This window comes from Theileria equi, chromosome 3 (genome assembly GCF_000342415.1).
Source record: "Theileria equi strain WA chromosome 3, complete sequence".
Classification (NCBI taxonomy): Eukaryota; Apicomplexa; class Aconoidasida; order Piroplasmida; family Theileriidae; genus Theileria; species Theileria equi.
Window position 1 is genome coordinate 1,142,862 of NC_021367.1, and position 20,992 is coordinate 1,163,853.

At 37.5% G+C, this 20,992-nt stretch overlaps 11 protein-coding genes across 11 annotated transcripts, besides 1 other annotated feature; 6 read left to right on the forward strand and 5 right to left on the reverse strand.

Moving 5' to 3' along the window:
* Positions 1–2: 2 nt before the first annotated feature.
* BEWA_005490 (WD-repeat domain-containing protein) lies at positions 3–1,924 on the reverse strand (the record flags this gene model as incomplete). Its single annotated transcript, XM_004830750.1, has 12 exons — positions 3–40; positions 85–314; positions 351–409; positions 446–568; positions 603–760; positions 794–1,064; positions 1,098–1,163; positions 1,199–1,315; positions 1,355–1,431; positions 1,469–1,716; positions 1,757–1,821; positions 1,910–1,924. The coding sequence occupies 12 exons, from the start codon at positions 1,922–1,924 to the stop codon at positions 3–5; spliced, it is 1,467 nt and encodes a 488-aa protein (XP_004830807.1).
* Positions 1,925–2,058: 134 nt separating this feature from the next.
* On the reverse strand, positions 2,059–3,822 carry BEWA_005500 (hypothetical protein; the record flags this gene model as incomplete). The annotated part of the gene is made up of 8 exons (XM_004830751.1): positions 2,059–2,181; positions 2,221–2,316; positions 2,356–2,438; positions 2,473–2,534; positions 2,567–2,679; positions 2,714–2,806; positions 2,848–2,913; positions 2,953–3,822. 8 exons carry the CDS (start codon positions 3,820–3,822, stop codon positions 2,059–2,061), a joined length of 1,506 nt encoding a protein of 501 aa, XP_004830808.1.
* Positions 3,823–4,137: 315 nt separating this feature from the next.
* Positions 4,138–7,912, forward strand: BEWA_005510 (RPAP1-like, C-terminal domain-containing protein; the record flags this gene model as incomplete). The annotated part of the gene is made up of 3 exons (XM_004830752.1): positions 4,138–4,463; positions 4,509–6,156; positions 6,191–7,912. 3 exons carry the CDS (start codon positions 4,138–4,140, stop codon positions 7,910–7,912), a joined length of 3,696 nt encoding a protein of 1,231 aa, XP_004830809.1.
* A 489-nt stretch (positions 7,913–8,401) lies between these two features.
* On the forward strand, positions 8,402–9,853 carry BEWA_005520 (guanine nucleotide-binding protein, putative). Its single transcript, XM_004830753.1, has 4 exons — positions 8,402–8,452; positions 8,627–8,808; positions 8,947–9,368; positions 9,405–9,853. Exons 2-4 carry the CDS (start codon positions 8,667–8,669, stop codon positions 9,834–9,836), a joined length of 996 nt encoding a protein of 331 aa, XP_004830810.1. The 5' UTR covers positions 8,402–8,452; positions 8,627–8,666; the 3' UTR covers positions 9,837–9,853.
* Positions 9,854–9,940: 87 nt separating this feature from the next.
* BEWA_005530 (leucine rich repeat domain-containing protein) lies at positions 9,941–11,159 on the forward strand (the record flags this gene model as incomplete). The annotated part of the gene is made up of 8 exons (XM_004830754.1): positions 9,941–10,097; positions 10,137–10,267; positions 10,302–10,401; positions 10,443–10,577; positions 10,614–10,769; positions 10,803–10,889; positions 10,930–11,074; positions 11,113–11,159. The coding sequence occupies exons 1-8, from the start codon at positions 9,960–9,962 to the stop codon at positions 11,157–11,159; spliced, it is 939 nt and encodes a 312-aa protein (XP_004830811.1). The 5' UTR covers positions 9,941–9,959.
* A 68-nt stretch (positions 11,160–11,227) lies between these two features.
* BEWA_005540 (hypothetical protein) lies at positions 11,228–12,574 on the forward strand (the record flags this gene model as incomplete). The annotated part of the gene is made up of 3 exons (XM_004830755.1): positions 11,228–11,532; positions 11,639–12,242; positions 12,278–12,574. The coding sequence occupies 3 exons, from the start codon at positions 11,228–11,230 to the stop codon at positions 12,572–12,574; spliced, it is 1,206 nt and encodes a 401-aa protein (XP_004830812.1).
* A 72-nt stretch (positions 12,575–12,646) lies between these two features.
* Positions 12,647–13,423, reverse strand: BEWA_005550 (hypothetical protein; the record flags this gene model as incomplete). The annotated part of the gene is made up of 1 exon (XM_004830756.1): positions 12,647–13,423. One exon carries the CDS (start codon positions 13,421–13,423, stop codon positions 12,647–12,649), a length of 777 nt encoding a protein of 258 aa, XP_004830813.1.
* Positions 13,424–14,282: 859 nt separating this feature from the next.
* Positions 14,283–14,339: a sequence feature (AT_rich).
* A 3-nt stretch (positions 14,340–14,342) lies between these two features.
* BEWA_005560 (26S proteasome subunit, putative) lies at positions 14,343–15,632 on the forward strand (the record flags this gene model as incomplete). Its single annotated transcript, XM_004830757.1, has 4 exons — positions 14,343–14,604; positions 14,644–14,732; positions 14,796–15,487; positions 15,523–15,632. The coding sequence occupies 4 exons, from the start codon at positions 14,343–14,345 to the stop codon at positions 15,617–15,619; spliced, it is 1,140 nt and encodes a 379-aa protein (XP_004830814.1). The 3' UTR covers positions 15,620–15,632.
* Positions 15,633–15,661: 29 nt separating this feature from the next.
* On the reverse strand, positions 15,662–16,841 carry BEWA_005570 (glycoprotein endopeptidase, putative; the record flags this gene model as incomplete). Its single annotated transcript, XM_004830758.1, has 1 exon — positions 15,662–16,841. Exon 1 carries the CDS (start codon positions 16,748–16,750, stop codon positions 15,662–15,664), a length of 1,089 nt encoding a protein of 362 aa, XP_004830815.1. The 5' UTR covers positions 16,751–16,841.
* Positions 16,842–16,883: 42 nt separating this feature from the next.
* BEWA_005580 (hypothetical protein) lies at positions 16,884–18,004 on the reverse strand (the record flags this gene model as incomplete). The annotated part of the gene is made up of 1 exon (XM_004830759.1): positions 16,884–18,004. The coding sequence occupies exon 1, from the start codon at positions 17,835–17,837 to the stop codon at positions 16,884–16,886; it is 954 nt and encodes a 317-aa protein (XP_004830816.1). The 5' UTR covers positions 17,838–18,004.
* A 226-nt stretch (positions 18,005–18,230) lies between these two features.
* BEWA_005590 (dynamin, putative) lies at positions 18,231–20,588 on the forward strand (the record flags this gene model as incomplete). Its single annotated transcript, XM_004830760.1, has 3 exons — positions 18,231–18,278; positions 18,347–19,084; positions 19,125–20,588. The coding sequence occupies 3 exons, from the start codon at positions 18,231–18,233 to the stop codon at positions 20,586–20,588; spliced, it is 2,250 nt and encodes a 749-aa protein (XP_004830817.1).
* Positions 20,589–20,992: the final 404 nt, after the last annotated feature.

Consider the following 20,992-nt stretch of genomic DNA (forward strand, 5'->3'; position numbering starts at 1 on the left):
CACTAGTGACACCACAACTTTACAATTTTATCCTTTCCTCCTGAGAAGTTGGTGTCTATTTGAATGATTTGTAAGTAATAATACCTGACGCAACATTTCTGCCGCAATTGCTCCAATCTAAAGTGTATACCTCGTCGGCATGCCCCGGAAGATCAAATTTCAGCTTTCCAGTTTCGGCATCCCATAGTTTTAGTGTGGAATCGGAGCTTGCACTCACAATATAATTCCCTCTGCAACTCCAGGATATTCTGTAGACCCTACCACAGTGTCCTCTAAGGGTCCTGAGATACTTTCCTGTGATACTACACCAGATCCTGAATAACAATGAGAATTGAGAAATCGTCACTAACCTTATGCTCTTGTCAAACGAAGCCGATGCAAAGTAACGACCATCGGCTGAAAATGATACCTGATGTTGTGTTAAAATAAAGGCAAATGAGCTTACATGATTAATAAGTTGTTGATGCCCAGTCATTCTATATAGAGGCTTATTTCCATCAGAATGTGGCAGCCATATGAACATTGTATTATCATCTGAACCAGATAGTAATCTTTCTTGGCCAAAACTCTGAAAATGTTGAAATCATTAACATCACAAGTACCTCCCTGAATTTCTGATAAATTTTTCTGGACTCCTTTATCATTTCTTCAACCGACCCGAATTTAATATTACCAATTTCAAAGTTTTCTGGAGAGTATGGACCGCTTTTCATTATGCGACTAGTGTTTGATGTTAAGGTATTTATCCAGTGAGCATGACCTACGTAGATGTATAATCTGGGCTTTGAGTTACCTTTTAAATTTTTTACTAGAGCCCCTGTATTAAAGTTCCAAACCTTTATAAAAGTATCTCTGGATGCACTAAATATCATATTAGGGTCATCGGCAGACCAAATTATTTGAGAAATTCCACGAGTATGGCCAGACAAAATCTTTAGAGAAACTCCAGCCTTGCTATCCCAAATTCGAACGGTACAATCCATACTGGCGCTTGCTAATAATGGATAGTTGCGTACGGATGTATCGATATTGTGCAATGGTTGCCAAGCAAGAGTGGTTATTCCCTATAAAGTAATAACTTGCATTATATACATTACCTTGGTATGTCCACCCAAGAAAACATTGCCACCATTTTTAGGATTCCATACAATCACTTTATTATCCTGAAAAGGGTGATAAGACGCTAAGAGTAAAAAACCATTCCGGCAGAGGCTAGAGAGTGACCATCTGGAGACCAGGATAAGGATAACACCCAATTCGTATGTCCAGTAAATGTCTTTATCGGAGTATGGGTCGACAAATCCCAAATTCTCACCTGTAAGTGAATTACAAAGGGTTAAACTTTGGAATATACCGTTGAATCTCCAGATCCAGAAGCCAAATACGATCCGTCTGGACTGAACTCTAGGCACAAAACGGCTTCACTATGACCTATAGAGTATTTTGTTACAACATCTGACAGTATAACCTTGCAATGACGATGCACATCGAGTGACTGGACGAATATTGTAAATAGAGATAGGTATATAAGTGATGTTTAAAATCGTTTCCCCGGTATACCCATCCTTTGCATTACTTATAGCTTGTTCCAGAGTATCTTTGATTTCTTCACTATTCTCCAAGATGAATGTATACTTGGAAGTCTCCAGGTGGTCATCGTTACCCTCGCTTTTGATTAATGTGTTCACCAACTCTTCTATCTGGTCCCTAGTCAGACTGAAATAACATTTTAAAATGCTAAATTAGTTAGGTAAACCTTACTGGAACTGTCGTAGATGGTCCTAATGACACATTATTCAAGTCTCGGAATTGGACGATGACCTAAACAAAATTTGTGAAGAAGGTCCAGCGAATCACAATAAATGGACAATATGCCTCAACTATAGCATATTAATAGCAACAAATCTACCTCTGAATCTGACATTATTAAGTATATCTAAATTACAAGACGCAAAAGAGTTACTAATTACATATCTGTCTCATTATGAAGGTACAAAGTACCAAATGCGATAAAATTCACAAATAATGAATGGAAACAAAGATATCCTGTTGAAAATACTACTCTTGTACTGGAACGTTTTTGTGGCGAGCCTTGATGGGTTTAGGTCTAAATGCTGCCTTACCACAACTTTGCGTAGACTCCTTTATTTTAATATTATCGATCCACTTAGGATAAGGTTCCTATAGTGTTATGAATATGTTACTGATATAAAAACGAACCAGTTCCTTTATGATATCGTTATCTTGAGATTCTTCACCTCTCTCTTCTGCTGGTTCCTCATCTATATACGCAAGTTCTCCTGTTTTCCCAGGATCCTACAATGTTTTTCACGAAACAACGGATTTATTACGTACCTTTGGATCTTCGGTGTAGATATATCTACGTCTGGGTTTGTAGACCGTTGGAATTGGTTTCGGACTCCTTAGTTGCAACCCTCCTAAAAGCTTATGCTATAACAGAATCAAACTTGCCTTTGGATGTAACAAACTTTAGCACTGCTTTGTCAACGTATTTGTCATCAACTTCGTATTCCCTATGAAATCGTGGATTAAAAAACAAAATTACCATATTAAATTGTAAAGTTGAACAAGCTGATGGGTAAGTGGTCTCTTCTGTGACCTTGTTGGAGGCTTATGAACAGCATCCGCACACCACTTTGATAGAGCAAGTAGGTACTCCTGTAAAAACACATTATGTGTGTATGTAACATACTCTAGAAAGAGAATTTATTCGTCGTAAAAAATCCAAACAATCGAAAGGGTCTGCTAATTGAGATATTCCCACGCTGTCAAGCTCGGTCGTTTGCTGAAATTGTAGTTGTATATATGTTTATATGTACAAATTACCTTTATAAATTCTTTGAATAGCATTTCCTCATATGGAGCCCATTTTACTTCGATAGAAAACATTCTCTTTAAATGTAATATTTGTAGTATATATGAAAAACGAACCTTGCAAGCATCCATAAGTTCCTGTATTGTCATCATGGCAAGCTCCTTTTGTTGCCACGAGTCCATGATAAAATAAAATGTTTCATCAGATACCTCCAAAATTTTACAACAGGCCATAATTTGTACAATATCAGCGTATCGCAACATGCTCACATTCTTGGCAACTGATTTTAATAATGCTGATAAAAGTTGCTGGTTCTTAATATCCCATTTAGCTAGACATAAGAAAATATCCACATATTCGCTTGCGTACATCTTATCAGATTGTCTTATTATCCCATAAAATATCTCCAGAAATAGTAACTCTGGGAATGTCCCAGTGGAAGCGAAAATATGTATAGCCTGTACAAAGTGTCTTGGTTCCATCTTTGGTACTTGCATGGTCAATATCCGAGAAAATTCGGCCAACAATGTCTTATCGTATACCTTAGCCTTTGTTAATGAATCTAAAACGGACAAAATATCAAAAAACTTGAAATTATCGGCGTGCGATATGCAGTACGATACTGCCTTAGACCACAGCAAAACATCGTCAACTTTTGATGTGATAGCATCATTTAACAATGTACGAAGTTCCCTGGGAGTGAGGGAATCTATCCTCGATATATCTGAGAATACGCTTTTACTTGCAGGTGTCTTATAGCAATGATCTATGGCAGTTGAGCTGAAACAGCTGTTTCTGTTAGGATATCTTGAAATTTTTAACGTTTTAAAACGAGAGTATCCATTGTTTGATGTGCTAATCCCAGGCAGGTTGCCAATTGGCGTAGAACAGGATAAAGTATGATAGTTTAATAGAGAATGTCCAATAATTGGAACAAAATGCGATAACTTCTCCAATTTTTTAACGAAATGTGATATATATAACATTTAAACGTAAAAATATTGCATTAAACAAATGAAGGTAACAAGATATATTACACACCGAGGCTAAACTTAGCCTCTATTGGACGACAATGTCAAAATATTTAAAATATACGAGCAGAACATTTTTCCGAATCTGGAACTAATCATAAAGTGGACTAGTGATGGAATCCCGCTCTTGTTATAGTGTGGATCATCCAAATCTACTCTCCATCCATGAGGAAAATATGTTAGCTGTTATTGAATTCATATTATGGCTTTATAAACCAGTTTTGTCGTAAACTTTATCCTTAAACTGTGATATAACAGTATACAAAGAAAATGGATGACGCTGATGGCCCTTTAGATGAAAAGCAAGTGTTATGGAACAACGACTTTGAAATTGTAGAGCATGATTCAGAATCTTCTGAAGATATATCTACGCAACAAGAAACTGAAGTAGGAAAATGTGAGCCCAGTGGATTCCCTAAAGTTAGACATAGAAGTCTACACGCATACAATTTATCAAGGTCAAATGAATCTGGTCTCAATTCTATGAAAAGTATTGAGGAAATGACATCAGAGGAGATAGAAAGTGCTCAAAAGTTCCTTCGTGAGAAGCTAGGAGAAGAAATGTGCAACTTCATTATTCAACGAAAATTAAAAAGGTAAGAGAAAATACCATTTTGTTGTTTAAAATTTAATTGCTATAGGTTAAGTATCACAAAAGAAGACGAAAAACATAAATATACTCCAGATAGTAAAGAAGATACCCCTACCTCTGAACCGCAACATGGTCTTATACTGAAATTTAGCAAAGATGAAGAAGATAAATATATCTGGATGAATCCTATAGAATCAAATGGGCCTGATAAAGGAAGTGGAGAACTTATGTTGCATGAACTGCGATTTAATTTTGATGGAATGTTGCTTAAACCTGAGGATCCAGATGTCACAAACTATGATCCATCACTATATAACCATGGTATGGATCCGAATAAACCAGGATACACAATTCCTGAGCTTATAAGGCTGTTACAGAGCTCTTTTAAACCGCAGGTGCAAATTGCTATTAGAACATTATGTAACATAATACATAATGCTTATATTCCCAAAGCTACCTCTAATTCTGACACGGAGTTGGGTTGCAAATACTATTTTGGATACAGTTACGATCGTTGGAATAGTTATATCAATAACGATGTTGATTTGATTTCTAAAATAGGACATACATTATGTTCAAGCCAAACAAGTGTAAATACCTTAGTTGATTTACTAAGGTGCTTATCATTGCTAGTGTTTGGTGAATGTGATCCGTCTGAAATTTCGGCCTTGTTACCAAATTGTCTGAGCGATAATTTCATAATACCAATTCAGGATGCCATTTTTGATACATATCATTCCCCTTCTGGATTAGATATTTACCATTGGAATTCCTTGTGCATTGAATTATCGAGTGCAGATGTTTATAAGAGTTTATATGGTGAAACTAATAAACAAGTTGATAATAATGAAAGAACCATGCGCCTGCAGATTTTTTTCTCAAAAGCGCTGGATGGGTGTTTTGAAGAACTTCACATGCGAGATATCAAAAAGGAGATTTTTAAGATATTTCAAAGTAACTTCAAAACGAGCGAAGAAGAAGAAGAGTATTTACAGATTGATAGTAAAATTTTTCTTCTGACTAAATGTAACATTGTCAAAAAACTGGTACTGATGATGGAGCAGTATAAGGAAAATGCAAAAATTCAACTTTATTCAACAAATGTTCTTTGTGGGTTAATGAGTTACTTTGGAACATACTTTACAAATGTACTAGTGACTAAAAAATATCTTATAACGCATTACAAATGGCTGATGGATTGTATGACGTCTTGTGCTCAGGGTATGTGGAGAAAGAAATTTAAAGAGGACGAAACGCAGTTAATCACAAGCCTCATATTTTTTATCAAATACATATCTATATATTCTAAAAATTCTTTTAAAACATTTTGTGATGACTGCGGTTCTCTAGCCTTAATACAACAAACAATAATGCTCGCACTAAAGGTCTATTTAGAATCACTGAACTTAGCTACATTTATCGAGAAGGGTGGTGACACTAAAAGCTTTGTATATAATTTTCCTGCGTCTATAGGGTTAAAGTGCCTGACTATATGGTCTATGAAAGATGAATACGTTGAGCCCTTTGTTGAACTTATTCCTTTAATGGAGTGGACCCTGTTTACTATTTTAGGTTATCTCCAAACTAACATAGGGAAGTTTAAAGACTACGTAAATGTGTATGGTCATCTGCTATCCGTGATAAATCTGCACACTGCTTCTTATATAGAACACAATGGCTCCTCTGACTACTTTGAGGTATGTTTATTTATGCCAATTTATATTTTTATAGTTTTCTGGAGTTGTCGTAAGAGGTGTAGGAACAATAAAAGAGATAGTAAATATTATTGATTTGACTTGGGATTGGAATATATTGCTGTTAATATTTTCGATTATAAAACTACAAGTTCTATATATCAATAACCATGTAAAGGACAGTGTTCCTGATCCATACAAAGAAGATAAGCAGATTGCAGCAAGGATATTTGGAAAAGAGAATGTTGACAATACTCTAAATCTATCCATAAGACTTTGTGAGTATTTCTTGAATAACACCATATCCGGATTTCCAAGTGAATTAAATGAAATTGGTTGGGAAACCTACAGAACAGCTATGGGTTCACAAAAGGCTATACATAATTACAGGAAAAGTACGAATCTTATCGTTAGTTTTTTACTACCTGTACAGATTGCCACCGCGACCATAGATTTCTTGAAGCACCCTAGGTTAGTAAAACACATGCCTAGGCTGAAAAAAATTAAAATTTATTCTCAGTTGTTTAATCGCATTATAGATGTATTAAAGGATTTTTATTTATCTTTAAATACGAAAGGTTTTGTAGGGATAGTAAAATCAACACCTACAATAGAACCATGGTTGAGGTATCTATATGAGCTTTCAAATGTAGAAGTAGAGAACAATATTGATGGACTGTTATGTGTGCTTGCCTTTACTTGTGATTATGATCTGCTTACCAAAAGTTTGAGTATTTGTGCTGATAAAATTGGTTTAAGTAAAGACATTGTTAGCAGAATGGTGACAGAGTACAAAGCTTTCAATGATAATTCGGCGCTTGTTATGGGCTATATCAGCCCAAAAACAGCATTGATACCATTTTTGGGTTATATAACCTATTTCCCTCTAAAATTCAGAGACTCCGGTGAACCTTCAAACTTCAATGATTATTACTCCTTAATCCTGTCAGAGAAAATAAAGGACAAATTATTAAGTTGGATATGCCCCTACAATATGTTTGTTAAGATAGCATGTACTGCTTCAATTCTTTCATATGAAAATGGGTTTTTCATTGATGGTAGTACTTATTTTTATTCTGCCCTGGAGTTTTTCGTTTTCAGCAGGATTTCATTCAACGTGCATCATAAAGAAGAGGGAAATATAACAAATGATGCTAAACACATTGATTGCAAGGATTGGTGGATATCCCAACTTGAGAAGCACTTGTCAAAATCACAGAGTGGAGATATCAATCCCGCAAAAAACAACATTTGTGTCAGTAATAGTGAAGGATTTATATGTAAATATTTTAATAGTACTGAAGAAATTGTTCGGGTAATACAAAATTTGAAAAGGAGATTTAATTCTGGAGCAGGTGATTCGGCTTTGATAATGGGCATGTTGATGATTTTTGTCTCAAAAAATTCCATAGAAGAGTGTTCTAAGCATATCTGGGCTGACATAACACTTATGACATTGATTGGAAGAAATACGAGCATAGATCCAATAACAATGGAGGTTACTTGTAACTCCACTGACACCTTGAAGCTGGGCCACATTAGTACATTTTTACCGGTTTTCAACAATTCTCCAGATATTTTAAATAGTCAGAAAAAACTAATAACCAATCTCACGGACGAAACAGTCATAAACTACAATGCAATCACATTTATGGTTCTCTCCTCCCTGCTCTCCCACTGTAGCAAGGAACACCTTCAAGAGACTATATCTTCCACCAACAGTCAGATGATAGAGGAAATAATAAGACACTTTATCTAATGTAATATCTATGTGTGATATATTCTAGTATGCGCAGTGTATGAGCTTAAACTACCCAACCAGCATGGCCTTGTCTGAAGGGTCCTGAAAACTCAATCTGTCATAATGAGATCATTATGACATGTAATTCTCTGTTGCAACGATTATGAAGCTTGGTGTCTTACATTGTTTGTGATAACATCAAACTCTACCGAACATAAGCGTTGCGGTTATCAATTTATAGTAGCTAGCATATAACCTTAGTGGAAACAGATGTTAAACCTATTAGTTGTTCTATGATTGTATATTAAAACATCTAAAATGTGTAACAGGTACAACGAGTTTCAGTTCGTAGTTAACAAAAGGTCAGTAATACATTTTGGCAATCGTAAATATTGTAGATTTTAACACATTCCATGCGTGAACGAATCACGTTCTGTAGCAGAAATAGGCCGTGGCATGAGTGAACGACACTGGGGCAGTATTGACGAGAGGACCCGATACGAGTCCGTAGAATAAATTGATTGATAATTGTAGAGGTTTGGATATCCGACAAACAATGTAAGTTGATTCGTTATTGATGAGGTATTTGCTGTGGTGGTAGCGGTAATTTTGTGCTATATGCGCAAGATCTTACTGTCTAGCCAGATTCTTCTACGTATCTCTGTTAAATTACGTGCTTTGTCCCGAATATTAGTTTATGACACTCTGTACTAATATAATATATAAATATAGAAGTCAAGTTAAAGGATAGTCTTAATTGGATTTCGTCAAGATGGCTTCTTCGGCGACAGAAAGATTGCATAATAGTGTCCTAGAATTTAAAGGTGTCCTGTCCGGAGGACACACCGGCTGGGTTACATCTATATCTACTCCTTCTAAGGAGGATGTCAACACTATCATTTCTGCCTCCAGAGGTTTGTCACGTACATGTTGATATGATGAATTGGGACACCCAGCTCACTCTAAGGCAAAGCCTGTGCAGTAGAAACTCCCTATAAGACACTTGTCTTTCTGACATTTATCTTTACCTGTATAAACATTTCTATTTATAGATAAGAAGATTATGATCTGGGAAGTATTTGATGAAGAAGTCGATGGTCAAATTGGTGTTGCCAAGCGCGCTTTGACTGGACATTCCCAAACTGTCCAAGATGTCTCAATGTCCTCAGATGGCCTTTTTGCCCTTTCTGGATCCTGGGATGGAACATTGAGATTGTGGGATTTAGTAAAGGCTGAATCAGTTCGTGTATTTAATGGCCACACTAGTGATGTAAACAGTGTAGCCTTCAGCCCAGATAATCGCCAAATTATATCTGGAAGCCGTGACAAAACAATTAAACTATGGAATACATTGGCCGAATGTAAATATACCGTCACTAATTCTACACACACCGATTGGATTTCATGCGTGAGATTCTCTCCTAGCTGCATCGAACCCGTATTCGTCTCCGGTGGTTGGGACAAACTCATCAAGGTTTGTAAATATCAAGAGAATCATGAATATTTTTAGGTATGGGATTTAAGAACATGCCAATTGAAGCATGATTTGGTTGGTCACGAAGGTGTCGTATACTCTGTTTCTATTTCACCTGATGGTTCTTTGTGTGCCTCTGGTGGCAAGGATGGCGTTGCCAGATTGTGGGATATGAAGGAGGCCAACAGCTTGCACTTGTTAGAGGCTGGATCCACCATCAATGCCTTGTGCTTCTCACCATGCAACTATTGGCTATGTGCCGCTACAGACAAGGCCATTAAAGTTTGGGATCTTGAAAACAAGAATGTTCTCGCAGAAATTCACAATGATCATCCTAGGAAGGTTGGTTTGCCATGGTGCATCTCCTTGTGTTGGTCATCTGATGGTCGCGTTCTTTACGCTGGTTCCACCGATGGTAACATTTATGTTTACCAAGTTAGTCGCAACTACAGCAAGCTTATTTCTTAAACTCATTGCTTTTTATTACATTATGTTATATTATTAGCCTAGGATCTGCTGCGTGTTGTCGTCCCTGCACAACTTACCCATTCCGGGTGTTTGTGCCATATAATGTAAAATATTCCACCAGAAATGGAGGAAGGCGGTGATTCTATATGTGTACAGCGTATTGGAGAACATCTTCCGATAGACGAGGATGCTGAGGAAATAGAATTGCACCTCTCCAGGATTAGGTGTATAGAAAATCTAGAATCGTGTGTTAATCTCAAGGTTTGGCAAGTTAATAGAACTTTATTCGATTGTTTGTAGAAACTTTGTCTAGTTTCCAATGTCATTGAGAAAATTGAGAATCTAGGCAATAACCTAGCGCTCGAACATCTGGATTTGTACCAAAATAAAATCACGGTGATCGAGAACATTAATCACCTAACAAATCTCAAGTTTGTTGTATTTGGCAGTGGATATTGTATTCAGGATATTGGATTTGTCCTTTAACCATGTATCAAAGATTGAGAATATAGACGCACTTGTCAAACTGGAGGAACTATACTTAAGCAATAACCATATCAAAAAGGTTTATTTACATGCCAAACTCTGAAAATGTTTACTACATAGATTGAGAATGTCTCGCAGTTTACTCAACTAAAACTACTGGAAGTTGGATCGAACAAGATTAGTAATTACGGAGAAGTTGAGTACCTGAAATCACTCACCGCTCTATGGATGGGAAAGAACAGGCTAACGACAATGGTATTTGCTACTGTGTATGTAATAACAACAACTCAGGACCTGCCTAGCCTTCCGGACTTGCAAAAATGCAGCTTACAAAACAACAGAATTAGGGAATGGGATGCGAATGTGTTGGAAAATTGTCCAAACTTGGAAGAATTCTATCTGAGCTATAACCATTTGACCGAAATACCGCAGTTTATTACCCTGATGGTACTTATTTGCATTGAAATAAGACTGTTTCAGCCCAAACTCACCATACTAGACCTTGGAAACAATCAAATATCAAAAATAGACATTGGAGAAATCAACTCTACAATCGAAGAACTTTGGGTAATTCGTCCATTATGTCTGAATACAGTCGTATCTACAGCTTAATGACAATGCTATTGAGGATGAGAAAGAGGTAAATGTGCTAAAAAAACTTGGCAATCTCAAAGTTCTTTATTTGGAAAGGAATCCAATACAATATAAACTAGGACCAAGCTACAGAAACAGGATATTAGATATATTACCAAGTTCGTTGACCATTCCCATACAATTCATCCACCCTCAGATCTTAAACAGCTTGATGCAGTCTCTCTGGAAAATAGAACCTACTAACTTTAGTGTGTATATATTGGGTATCTTATTAACGTTATACGGCATGAGTATTCGTAATGGGCTAAAACATGAACTCTGGTGATGTTGTAGCTAGAATTCTGGATGAAATTAAGCAAAGGTCATCCCTACATGTGGAACGTAGCGGGAGAGTTGCGCATAAAAAGGCTAGACAGGTAGCAGGTGTGAGCCGTGACGATAAAATCATATCAAAGATCGCCAGGAGTAGATTCATATTTAAAACACCATCTTATTCCCAAAATACAGACTATTTTACACGTTTAATCAATAGTTCACCAAAGCCTCGCGTTCTGAGGTCACTACATCATCCGATAGTTACTCATTTACTCAAACTGAGCAACAGCTCTAGTTATAGGTATGTTGAAGCATTTATATGTAACGTTAGACGGTTAAAACCTTATGAGTAAGGGAGTACCCCTTGATTCTTAGTCGTGTTATTTCTAAATCATTATCTTGTTCAGGTCATACAGAGGACTAATTCTGCTTTCCAGTATAAAGCTTATACGGGAATATTGCCGGCTCAATGGGTCCTGTGCTCGAATATATACAACAACGCATACGAACCAGCTGTTGATGGAAAATGACGTAAAATTCGACAAGGTTCTCATAGCATCCAAAAGAGTCCTAGAAAGGGCTGGAAATTTGCACTCATATGATAGAGGACTCTTGGCAGAGGTACCATATCCGCAACCTTCCAGAGACCTGGGAAGCTCGAAACTTGTTCTATGTGTATGTCCAAGCAATAAAAATGATATGAGACTTACCAATTCAAGCCTTGGAACTATCATGAGATCTGCACAAGGCTTGCAGTGGCAATCAATATGGATATTAAAAAACGGGGATATAGACCTATTGGACCCTCTTTCAATAAGAGCATCTCAAAACTGTTTATCCACAATGCCATATTCCCGTGGAACAATTGAAGAAACACTGGAATTTGCAAACAAGAACAACTTATTCATGTGTAAATGCACCAATAATGGAATCGACGTACAGTCTGTAGAAATGCAAGAAAAACTGAAATCATACGATGGTGTAATGCTCCTCGTCGGCAACATACCTTACGTTTGTCTGCACAAAAATCATACAACTTTCTACAGGAACTACGCTCCGCAAGTACTGAAATACGTGTAAACATACAGTCTAAAAGATTCTTAAATGTTAAAAGCGAGGAAGCAAATGTTCATGAAATAGGGGCGGGCACAAACGACACTGTGACCAATGAACCAGAAAAACCCAGCTTAGAAACGAAACCAAACAACCCACACTACACGCTAGACACCCAAGTCAGCACTTCAATCGCAATGTATATAATAAAAAAGACATTCTTCAATGACATACCAAGGTCACCATTCATAATGGCCGGAACCAAGAATAGTGATCACACAGACAAATAAACACATGTAATTACAAAATCCTAATCAGTTTGCCAAGTGTTAGTTTATGGTTCATTACGAGATCTCTGCAAGCTAAACTTGCCGCTTGTGCCTCTTAAAATATTTGCCACCAGCACCTTTACTACCCGATTTCAACACTGTCCTTCCACTTTTAGGAACCAAAGTCTCTCCAGCAGACTTTCTACGTTCGACAAAATCACCTAAAGAATTCCTGGTCTTTCCAACAGACTCCGGAATTCTTGACTCAAAAACCTCAGCAGAGTGTTTCGTAGAAACATAAATCTCGCTCGCCCCCGAGCCACGTCCAACATACTTAGCAATAGACAGGAACCCACCGGAATAATCAATAGGGCCAACCACTCCCCTAGTAGGCTTAGAATTAACTACTCGTCTGTCACGATATTTTTGTGTACGCACACGATTGGAACACTTGTTAAAATTTCTGTTTCTCGAGTTTATAACAACAGGTGTACCGTCAGACATTTTCAAACCAAACCACATATCAGAGGGATTTTCACAAAGGTTGAAACGTGTGTCATTGTGAATATTCACCATACCTCCGGTGGAATCAACATCACTGTCCGAATTACATCGATACGATAGCTTACTGATCTTTAATGAATTTAGATTTTTATCACATTGCAACGATTTTTTGGAATACCAAAGATAGTTCTGATATGTCGATGACCCAGCATTTCCACTGATCAAAACATCAGATGAGGGTGAACATATCGTTTCCATATCCTCCAACAACACATCTAAATTCACATCAGACAACCCTACTATCTCCGTAATTGGACTTTGATTGTGAATCTCCCGGTCCACTGGGCCCAAAGTGACAAGATCCATGATTTAAAAGTAAAAACCGACGACTTGCAAATCTCAAGTTGCTATCCCCTAGCAAACAGGTCGCTCCGTATTATGGAGAGGTTCTACTTAAGAAATCATGAGTGTCGGCGAGGATGATCATTGAGGCGATAAATATTGCACAAAGAAACTTACCTCTGAAGTGTGTTTGTGGAAATGGGATTAAACTACCGTTGCGTAGGCTAAAGGCATTAAATCACAATTAACCGATGAATCCACCGTTTAAAAAACGGTGGAGCAGATAGATCTATATCTGCAACTGACCACTGGTTTAAAGTCGTTCTATGCTAGATCATCTTAATTTAGATTTATCTGTTAGGTCAAAATCACTAAGAGGATCAACCATAAAACAACTTGTGGTAGATTGCAGTTCGTCGCCACTAAGTCCAGTTATGGGGCCCTTGGCTTACGACCAAGGTATCAGCGAAAATATGAATCTCGGCTGGTAATCTCCAACACAGCCTTGCGATACGCACAATTTTTTATCTAGAACTTGTGTCGATTGCTGCCTTGATCTGTTACGTCGTACTGATCATAATCTCATTTTCTGTCCGTTTTTCGGTTTTTGTCCTCAATAGCATTAATTTACGGTGATATCTATCCTTTTATTCGATAAATATCATTCTAGTCTCACCATAACAGTCGCCAAAAGTCAAATGTGTCTGCGCAAATTCCAGAGTACTTCCACTGCTATGGCTGTACTCGTGATTATTCCTACAGTTGCTGATCTATGATCATCTATAATACATGAGTTTATCTGCTCTGTTGTCATTGATATGTCTCCCTTGTGAGGGTGTTGTGTGTACAAACCATGGAGGCTCTTAAGGCCTCAGATATCTTCATTATTTATTGTATAATGTATTAGTATTCTATATTTTTAAACTTTAAAATATATATAGAAATGAAAGGCGACTCAGAGTCCACTTTAAACCTGGTAGAAACAAACTACCCAGGCTTGTCTGATCTCATAATCCAAATACGGATGTATCTCACAGAAAAACTCTACCATGAGTTGACTGGATCGTTGATAACATTAATGTCCGATAAAAATGTATCATGTGATGATAAAATACAAGTTTTCGAGACAGTAGTACATCCACTAAAAGATTCACTAAATACTTTGAAGTTTTGCACTCTACTACGTCTATCATCGGAGTCATTAGGTAAATGATTTTATACTGCCATTTCACACTATTGTTTAGATCCTAGGGTGGCCCTGGAACATTTGTGTAAATATGATAAGTTCATGGAGAAAGAAACCGAAGCATTCGTAATGTTGCAAATTGCCAAGGTACGTGGAACTTCATTGTATTCCACATCAATATTTACTGCACAAAACACAAACACATTACAGTCTTATCACTATGTAAAGAGTAATCAAATGAAAGAATGCGATACGCTTTTAGACTCCGTAAAGGAAATTGTGACTAATACAATGGGCTTGGACATCTCAGTACATAGCTCTTACTATCATGCCTCAGCGTTCATGAATAAGGCCTGCAAAAACTACTCTCAGTGCTACAAAGATTCTATAATGTATCTGGCATATACATCGTTGAATGATATCTCCGACACTGAAAAGACTAACATCGCTATTACTCTCACAATTTCAGCCATTATAGCTCCGGATTGCTTTGGGTTCGGAGAACTTATACATCAGCCTATAATCGAAACACAGCTAAAAGGTGATCACCAGTGGCTCCATGAACTTTTACACATTTTTAACGAAGGTCATTTGCAGCTATTTGATGACGCACTGGAACGTCACAAGGGAAAAATCGTACATACAGAACTAAACGGACATGAATCGCAATTGAAATATAAGCTTACACTAATCGCTCTGCTTAATTTGGCATTCAGGAAGCCTAATAAACAGAGATGTGTAACATTCCAAGAAATAGTAGAGCACTGCAACATTCAATTGAATGAAGTTGAACCTTTTATCCTCAAAGCATTGGCATGTAAACTTATCAAGGGTAGCATTGATCATATACAAGAAGTCCTGAGAGTTACATGGGTTCAACCAAGGATCTTGGATTCTAACAAGTTTGTTAAGCTACACTAAATACACATTCATCTAGGTTGGAGTTCGTACGACAAAGGCTAAAGGGGTGGATAACCTCAACCAACGAACTAGTTAGTGGACTAGAACAACTCTCTTCTAATGCTGCAGGGTAAATGCTACTAATAGTGCATACATGAGTATTTACTAATTAAATGTTATATCCACAGCACTGGGGCCTGATCTGTTCTGTATCTCTGGGAGAATGTGACATTTTCTGGAGTTAGCACGGCATCTGAGCGTGATCCATAGAGATAGTCTACCATTCCTGTATAACCAATCATGGCTCCGTTATCTATGCAATAACGTTCATCCATTGGGAAGAGCTTAGCCCCCCTATCATTTGCCATCTGTTCAGCCATCTCCTGAAGTCTCAAGTTACAGCCGACTCCTCCAACCAACAGAAGCTCATTACTTTCTGTAAAAGCCATAGCTCTCTCCACCATCTCTAGTAACATTGCGAATGTGTGTTCCTGGACACTAAAACACAAATCATTAGAAAATGTTTCAAAGTCTTTACTAAAATCGTCAGAACTGGAAGAGTCTAATTTGAATTGTTCTATCAATTGTTCTGCTTTTGTTAAAAGACCACTTAGAGAACAGTCCATGCCCTTAACAACAAATGGTAGTGGGATCAAGTTACCGCTAGATTTCCTTGCTGAGAGCTCTATGGAAAGTCCTGGAGCCGGTTTGTTTGGTAAATTGAGTAGCCTAGCCAGCCGATCCAACACATTTCCTATGGCTATATCTAAAGTCTCCCCCAAAACTGCGTAAACCCGGCGAACTTTATCAAAGAATAAGATTTGGGTATTCCCTCCTGATACATACAGTATACATGGGCGTTTGTAGCCACTCAAAAAACGACCCATTTCTACGTGAGCTACGCAGTGATTGACACCAACTATAGGAGCTCCTGTAAGAAAGTGTAAAGTCTTTGCTGTTAAAGCGCCAACGTGTAGACCAGACCCCAAACCTGGGCCTTTTGTATAACATATTAGAGATATTTGGGACAATTCTATACCGGCCGAGTTCAAAGCCTCATTTACTAAGGATGCAACGTTATCTCTATGATGTTTTGCGATGTGTCTGGGCAGAAACCCCTCGCCATCTGGCGCGGAATATGTTCTGCGTAGATTCGATAAAATTACGCCATCTCCACGAATTATACCAATACCTAACTTATTTGCACTTCCTTCTATTCCTATTGTATAGAACTTGCTTAGGTATTCATCGCTATATTCATGCATTATATATCGACTGAGGGCGTGATTATGGCTACGACACAAGAACAAAAAATAAAACCTTAAAAATATTACATAACAAACAGAGTATTATCTCAGTGCAATGATATGTGCGATTACTTTAAAACACTTGTGTCTACTAAAGGAAGGAAGTCGAATTGGAAACTGAATCAAAATTCTTGTGAAAATCCTTGTTAGACACCAACAACTTTTTGTATTCTTTAAGACCTATCTTATTCCCAGATTCAAGGTCCCTTTCGCGGTCAAAGACACGCCAAGGTTGTTCATCATCAGAATTTGAACCCTTGTCTTTAGATGCTAATATAACCTTTTGCTGCTCCGCAGTCTTACCCCAAACGTCAAGTTGTTGATGTTTTTTCATAAATTCCTTTTGGACATTTTCATAATCTACAAAAAATCCCTGTTCGTGCATCTCCCGCAGACTTAAAAGTTCTGATGCCTCGGATGTGGAGAGTTTTGGATGAAAGTTCGCATCAACCTTTTCTGTTAGTGGGTTTTCAGTAACCCTAGCGCGTTTGTATGGGCCTTGAGCATTTGCTTTTATCTTTATGTATGGTAATAATTCCTTAAACGTTGAGACAAGTGAAATATTACATTCGGGTGGTGTTTTAAATTTTTGACCATCTCTCTCCAAGTAAAGAGCTTTTGCTAGATGCCTCAGTTTCTTTCTCAACTTTAAATCAGAGAGTAACGACAGATCAAAATATTCTCCCCTGTCTAAAATTTGGAAAAAGGATATCAACTGGTCTTCCGAATCACATTTACGAATGATATCTTGGGATATCCTTATCATTTCAGACTGCTGATATACATATGGTAATTTCTCCGGGGATGGGTCTCGCTTGGTGTTCGAGGAAGTTACTGGTTGGGCTTGAGACACATCATCATCTTCCCAGCGTTGCAAAAATCGCCTTTTCCTTGGTTGTTCATGAGCTTCTAATTCTACCGTATTACTATCGTTTGATATTGATCTGGAAGGTGATCTTGATGGAGTAGTATTTCCACTTGTCGTGCGACTACTGCTACGTGTGATGCTACCGCTTGATGAATCTCCACGACCTAGTCGATACATGGTGATTAATTAGAGTATTGTTGTGCGAAGTGACCTCTATATCAAGCTAACTGCCGAAGCATGATGGATTTGATGGCCTATATATACAAATACTACATTTAAAACCGTAATACCACCGGTCACAAGGTACCCATCGATTAAATCGCAAATATAACCATAAAACATAAGAATACATCTACTGGATTTTCCTATTTTTCAGGATCTATTCCCCATTTACCTGTAGACGACCTGTTAACCATGAGGATCTAGTTTATTTTACGGGAAGTTTGTGTGATTTGTGTATATTATCCCAATTTTACAAATACACTTATAATATCCGTATCCACCTTGAGTAACATAGTGGGTGTATAACATTATAGAATGTTTTGTGTATAGTATCGACTGTTTATCAAAATGTCGTTGGACATGAACTCTAATCTTAGACAGCTTATAAGTTTGGTGGTAAGTTCTCACATTCATCAAATTCACACGTTAGACGCAACATTTATGGCACACACAACATCTTATAGGATAACCTCCGTGACATAGGACTCCATAAATACATTAATTTGCCACGGATATGTGTCGCTGGTACTCAGAGTAGTGGGAAAAGCAGCGTACTGGAAAGTATTGTTGGTATAGACTTTTTGCCTCGTGGCGATGGCATTGTTACCAGACGTCCAATTGAGTTTCGTCTGAATAGATTGACAGACATTGCTGAAGATGGAACAAAACCCAAACCATACATAGTTTTCGAGGGAAACGATGAAAAATTTTACGATTTTGAACGAGCGAGATCGTATATTCAAGATCTCACAAATCAGAGAGCTGGAACAAACAAAGGAATCGTTGATGATCCAATTGTTCTATCCGTCTATTCTCCTGATTGTCCGGATTTATCCTTAATAGATCTTCCGGGTGTAACAAGAGTTCCATTGAAAAACAGTGATCAGACTGACGATATTGAAATGTTAACTAAGGAAATGATCATGAGATATGCTAGTGATCCCAGAACGATCATCTTAGCTGTTGTTGCTGCTAACGTTGACATGTCTACTAGTGACGCTTTGCAACTAGCACGCCGTGCCGATCCTCAGGGAATACGTACTTTGGGAGTTATTACTAAAATAGACCTCATGGATAGAGGGGCAAGTGCGTATTCAATGCTTCAAAATGATGAGGTACCACTGAGATTGGGATACACTGGAGTAAAAAATAGATCGCAGCAAGATATTGCGGAGGGTGTGACAATAGAGGAAGCTTTAAAGGTATGCCTACGTGTATCTATTCATTATAATCATAATTCAGAGGGAACATGCATTCTTTTCTGAGCACAAAATTTATCGTAATTTGAATCCTTCTCTTTGGGGAGTGGGTTCCTTAGTGAACAAGTTAACCAACGTGTTATTGAGGCACATCAGCACAGTATTACCTGAGCTAAAGGCGGAAATATTGAACCGTATAAAAATTACAGAAGATAAACTGAGTCATTTAGGAACAGGAGCACCTATTGATTCCAAAGAACGCTTGGAACTTTTGTGGATGATGATCACAGAGTATTGTGATATGTTTAATGGTACCATTAGGGGTAAATATGTTGCTGGTTTACATGATCTTTTGGACAAGGATATAGTCTCGAGTGTACAAATTCGTACCGTTTATAATGAGCTGTTAGAGAATTTGATAAATCAAAATGTTTTCGATAAACTTTCCGATGTGGAAATAGATCAGGCAATAAGAATCCATGAAGGTGACAGTCTACCCGGATTCCCAAGTCCAGACAGCTTTGAATACCTTATGCTTCCTCAACTGCAAACTCTAAAAGCGCCAATTTTCGAGTGTCTGGATAAAGTATACCAAACTTTGGAGCTGTTATCGGTTAGGGTTGCAGAACACATTTTTGGGAGATTTCCAGCTCTTTGTGACGTTGTTTTGACTCTATCTCAGAAAATATTCATGGAAGAAAAGGAAAACACAAAGATATGCCTTAGCCGATATGTAGAAAGTGAAACGTCTTACATATTTACAAATGATGCAAAATATATGACTGAAACTACGGAAGACAAAGTTGAACCCCAAAAGAGTGGTTATTATATAGCTGATAAAGCTTCACAAATAACCAATAGCACAGCGAGCGTTATTTCTGGCACCATTGATGCTTTTAAGGGAAGAAAGACACGATACAATGCTCAGTTCATACAAGAGATTAGGAAAAGACTAAATTCATACTTCGCTATAGTACTGAGGAATGTAAGGGATACCGTTCCAAAAGTGATTGGACATTTTCTTGTGCGAAAAGTTCAACGTACCATGCAACACAAAATTTACACTGATATAAACCAGCAAGGGGATCTATCCTCACTTTTTGGTGAACCTCCACATATTACACAGAACAGAGAAACCTTGAGAGAACAACTGTCTGTACTTACAAGGGCCTTAAATATTATTCAGCGGGATTTTTCGAATGTTCACAAATCTGCTGAAATCTTTGATAAAAGCTTTGACAATGATCTCAAGAACCTTAGCATAAACTCACAGAGCCAAGAATCATATCATAGTCCCAGTATACAACCAGTTAATAACATTTCCTACGGTGGAAAAAACATGAGTTCGCAACCTTCTATTGTACAAGGAAGCGCAGTATATGGCAACCCCGGTATGCAATCTCCAAAAATCATGCCAGGATCATTCAATGCTAATCCAAATATTATCAGGCACAAGAATCACGATATTTCAAAAAGGCTTGTCTCCACCAACCCTCTCTTTGATTAGTGTTACAAATATTCAATCATGTCCCCATTGCACATGAGTATGTACTAAAATATAAGTTTTTACAGTTTAATATTATTACATATTATGTACGAAGATGCCATGTAGCAAGTGTGAGAAGAAGTTAAACAAACTCGCGACTCCAGATACCAAATTAGATGGTAAATTCAATCTGCCTAGTTATCAAGTTATTTTTAGGAAACAGATGTGCTGTGAGGGTTAACAAACTGCTGGAGAAAAAGATCAAAAAAGACAAGTAAGCTTGACGTTGAATAATGCTCGGTTATAGACTGGAGGCGAAGCAAAACCAGTGTAAAACGTGTAATACATTCCTTCACATTAATGGGAAGTACTGTAATGCATGGTAAGCTCAGAAGAATGGGTGTGAAATAACAAATTATACAGCG

What these genes read in the sequence shown, in the direction of transcription:
- BEWA_005520 (XM_004830753.1), top strand. Translation starts at nt 8,667, where the DNA reads ATGGCTTCTTCGGCGACAGAAAGATTGCATAATAGTGTCCTAGAATTT. An exon ending in TATCATTTCTGCCTCCAGAG is followed by an intron (nt 8,809 to 8,946) that starts GTTTGTCACGTA and finishes TTCTATTTATAG; the next exon opens with ATAAGAAGATTATGATCTGG. An exon ending in GTTGGGACAAACTCATCAAG is followed by an intron (nt 9,369 to 9,404) that starts GTTTGTAAATAT and finishes GAATATTTTTAG; the next exon opens with GTATGGGATTTAAGAACATG.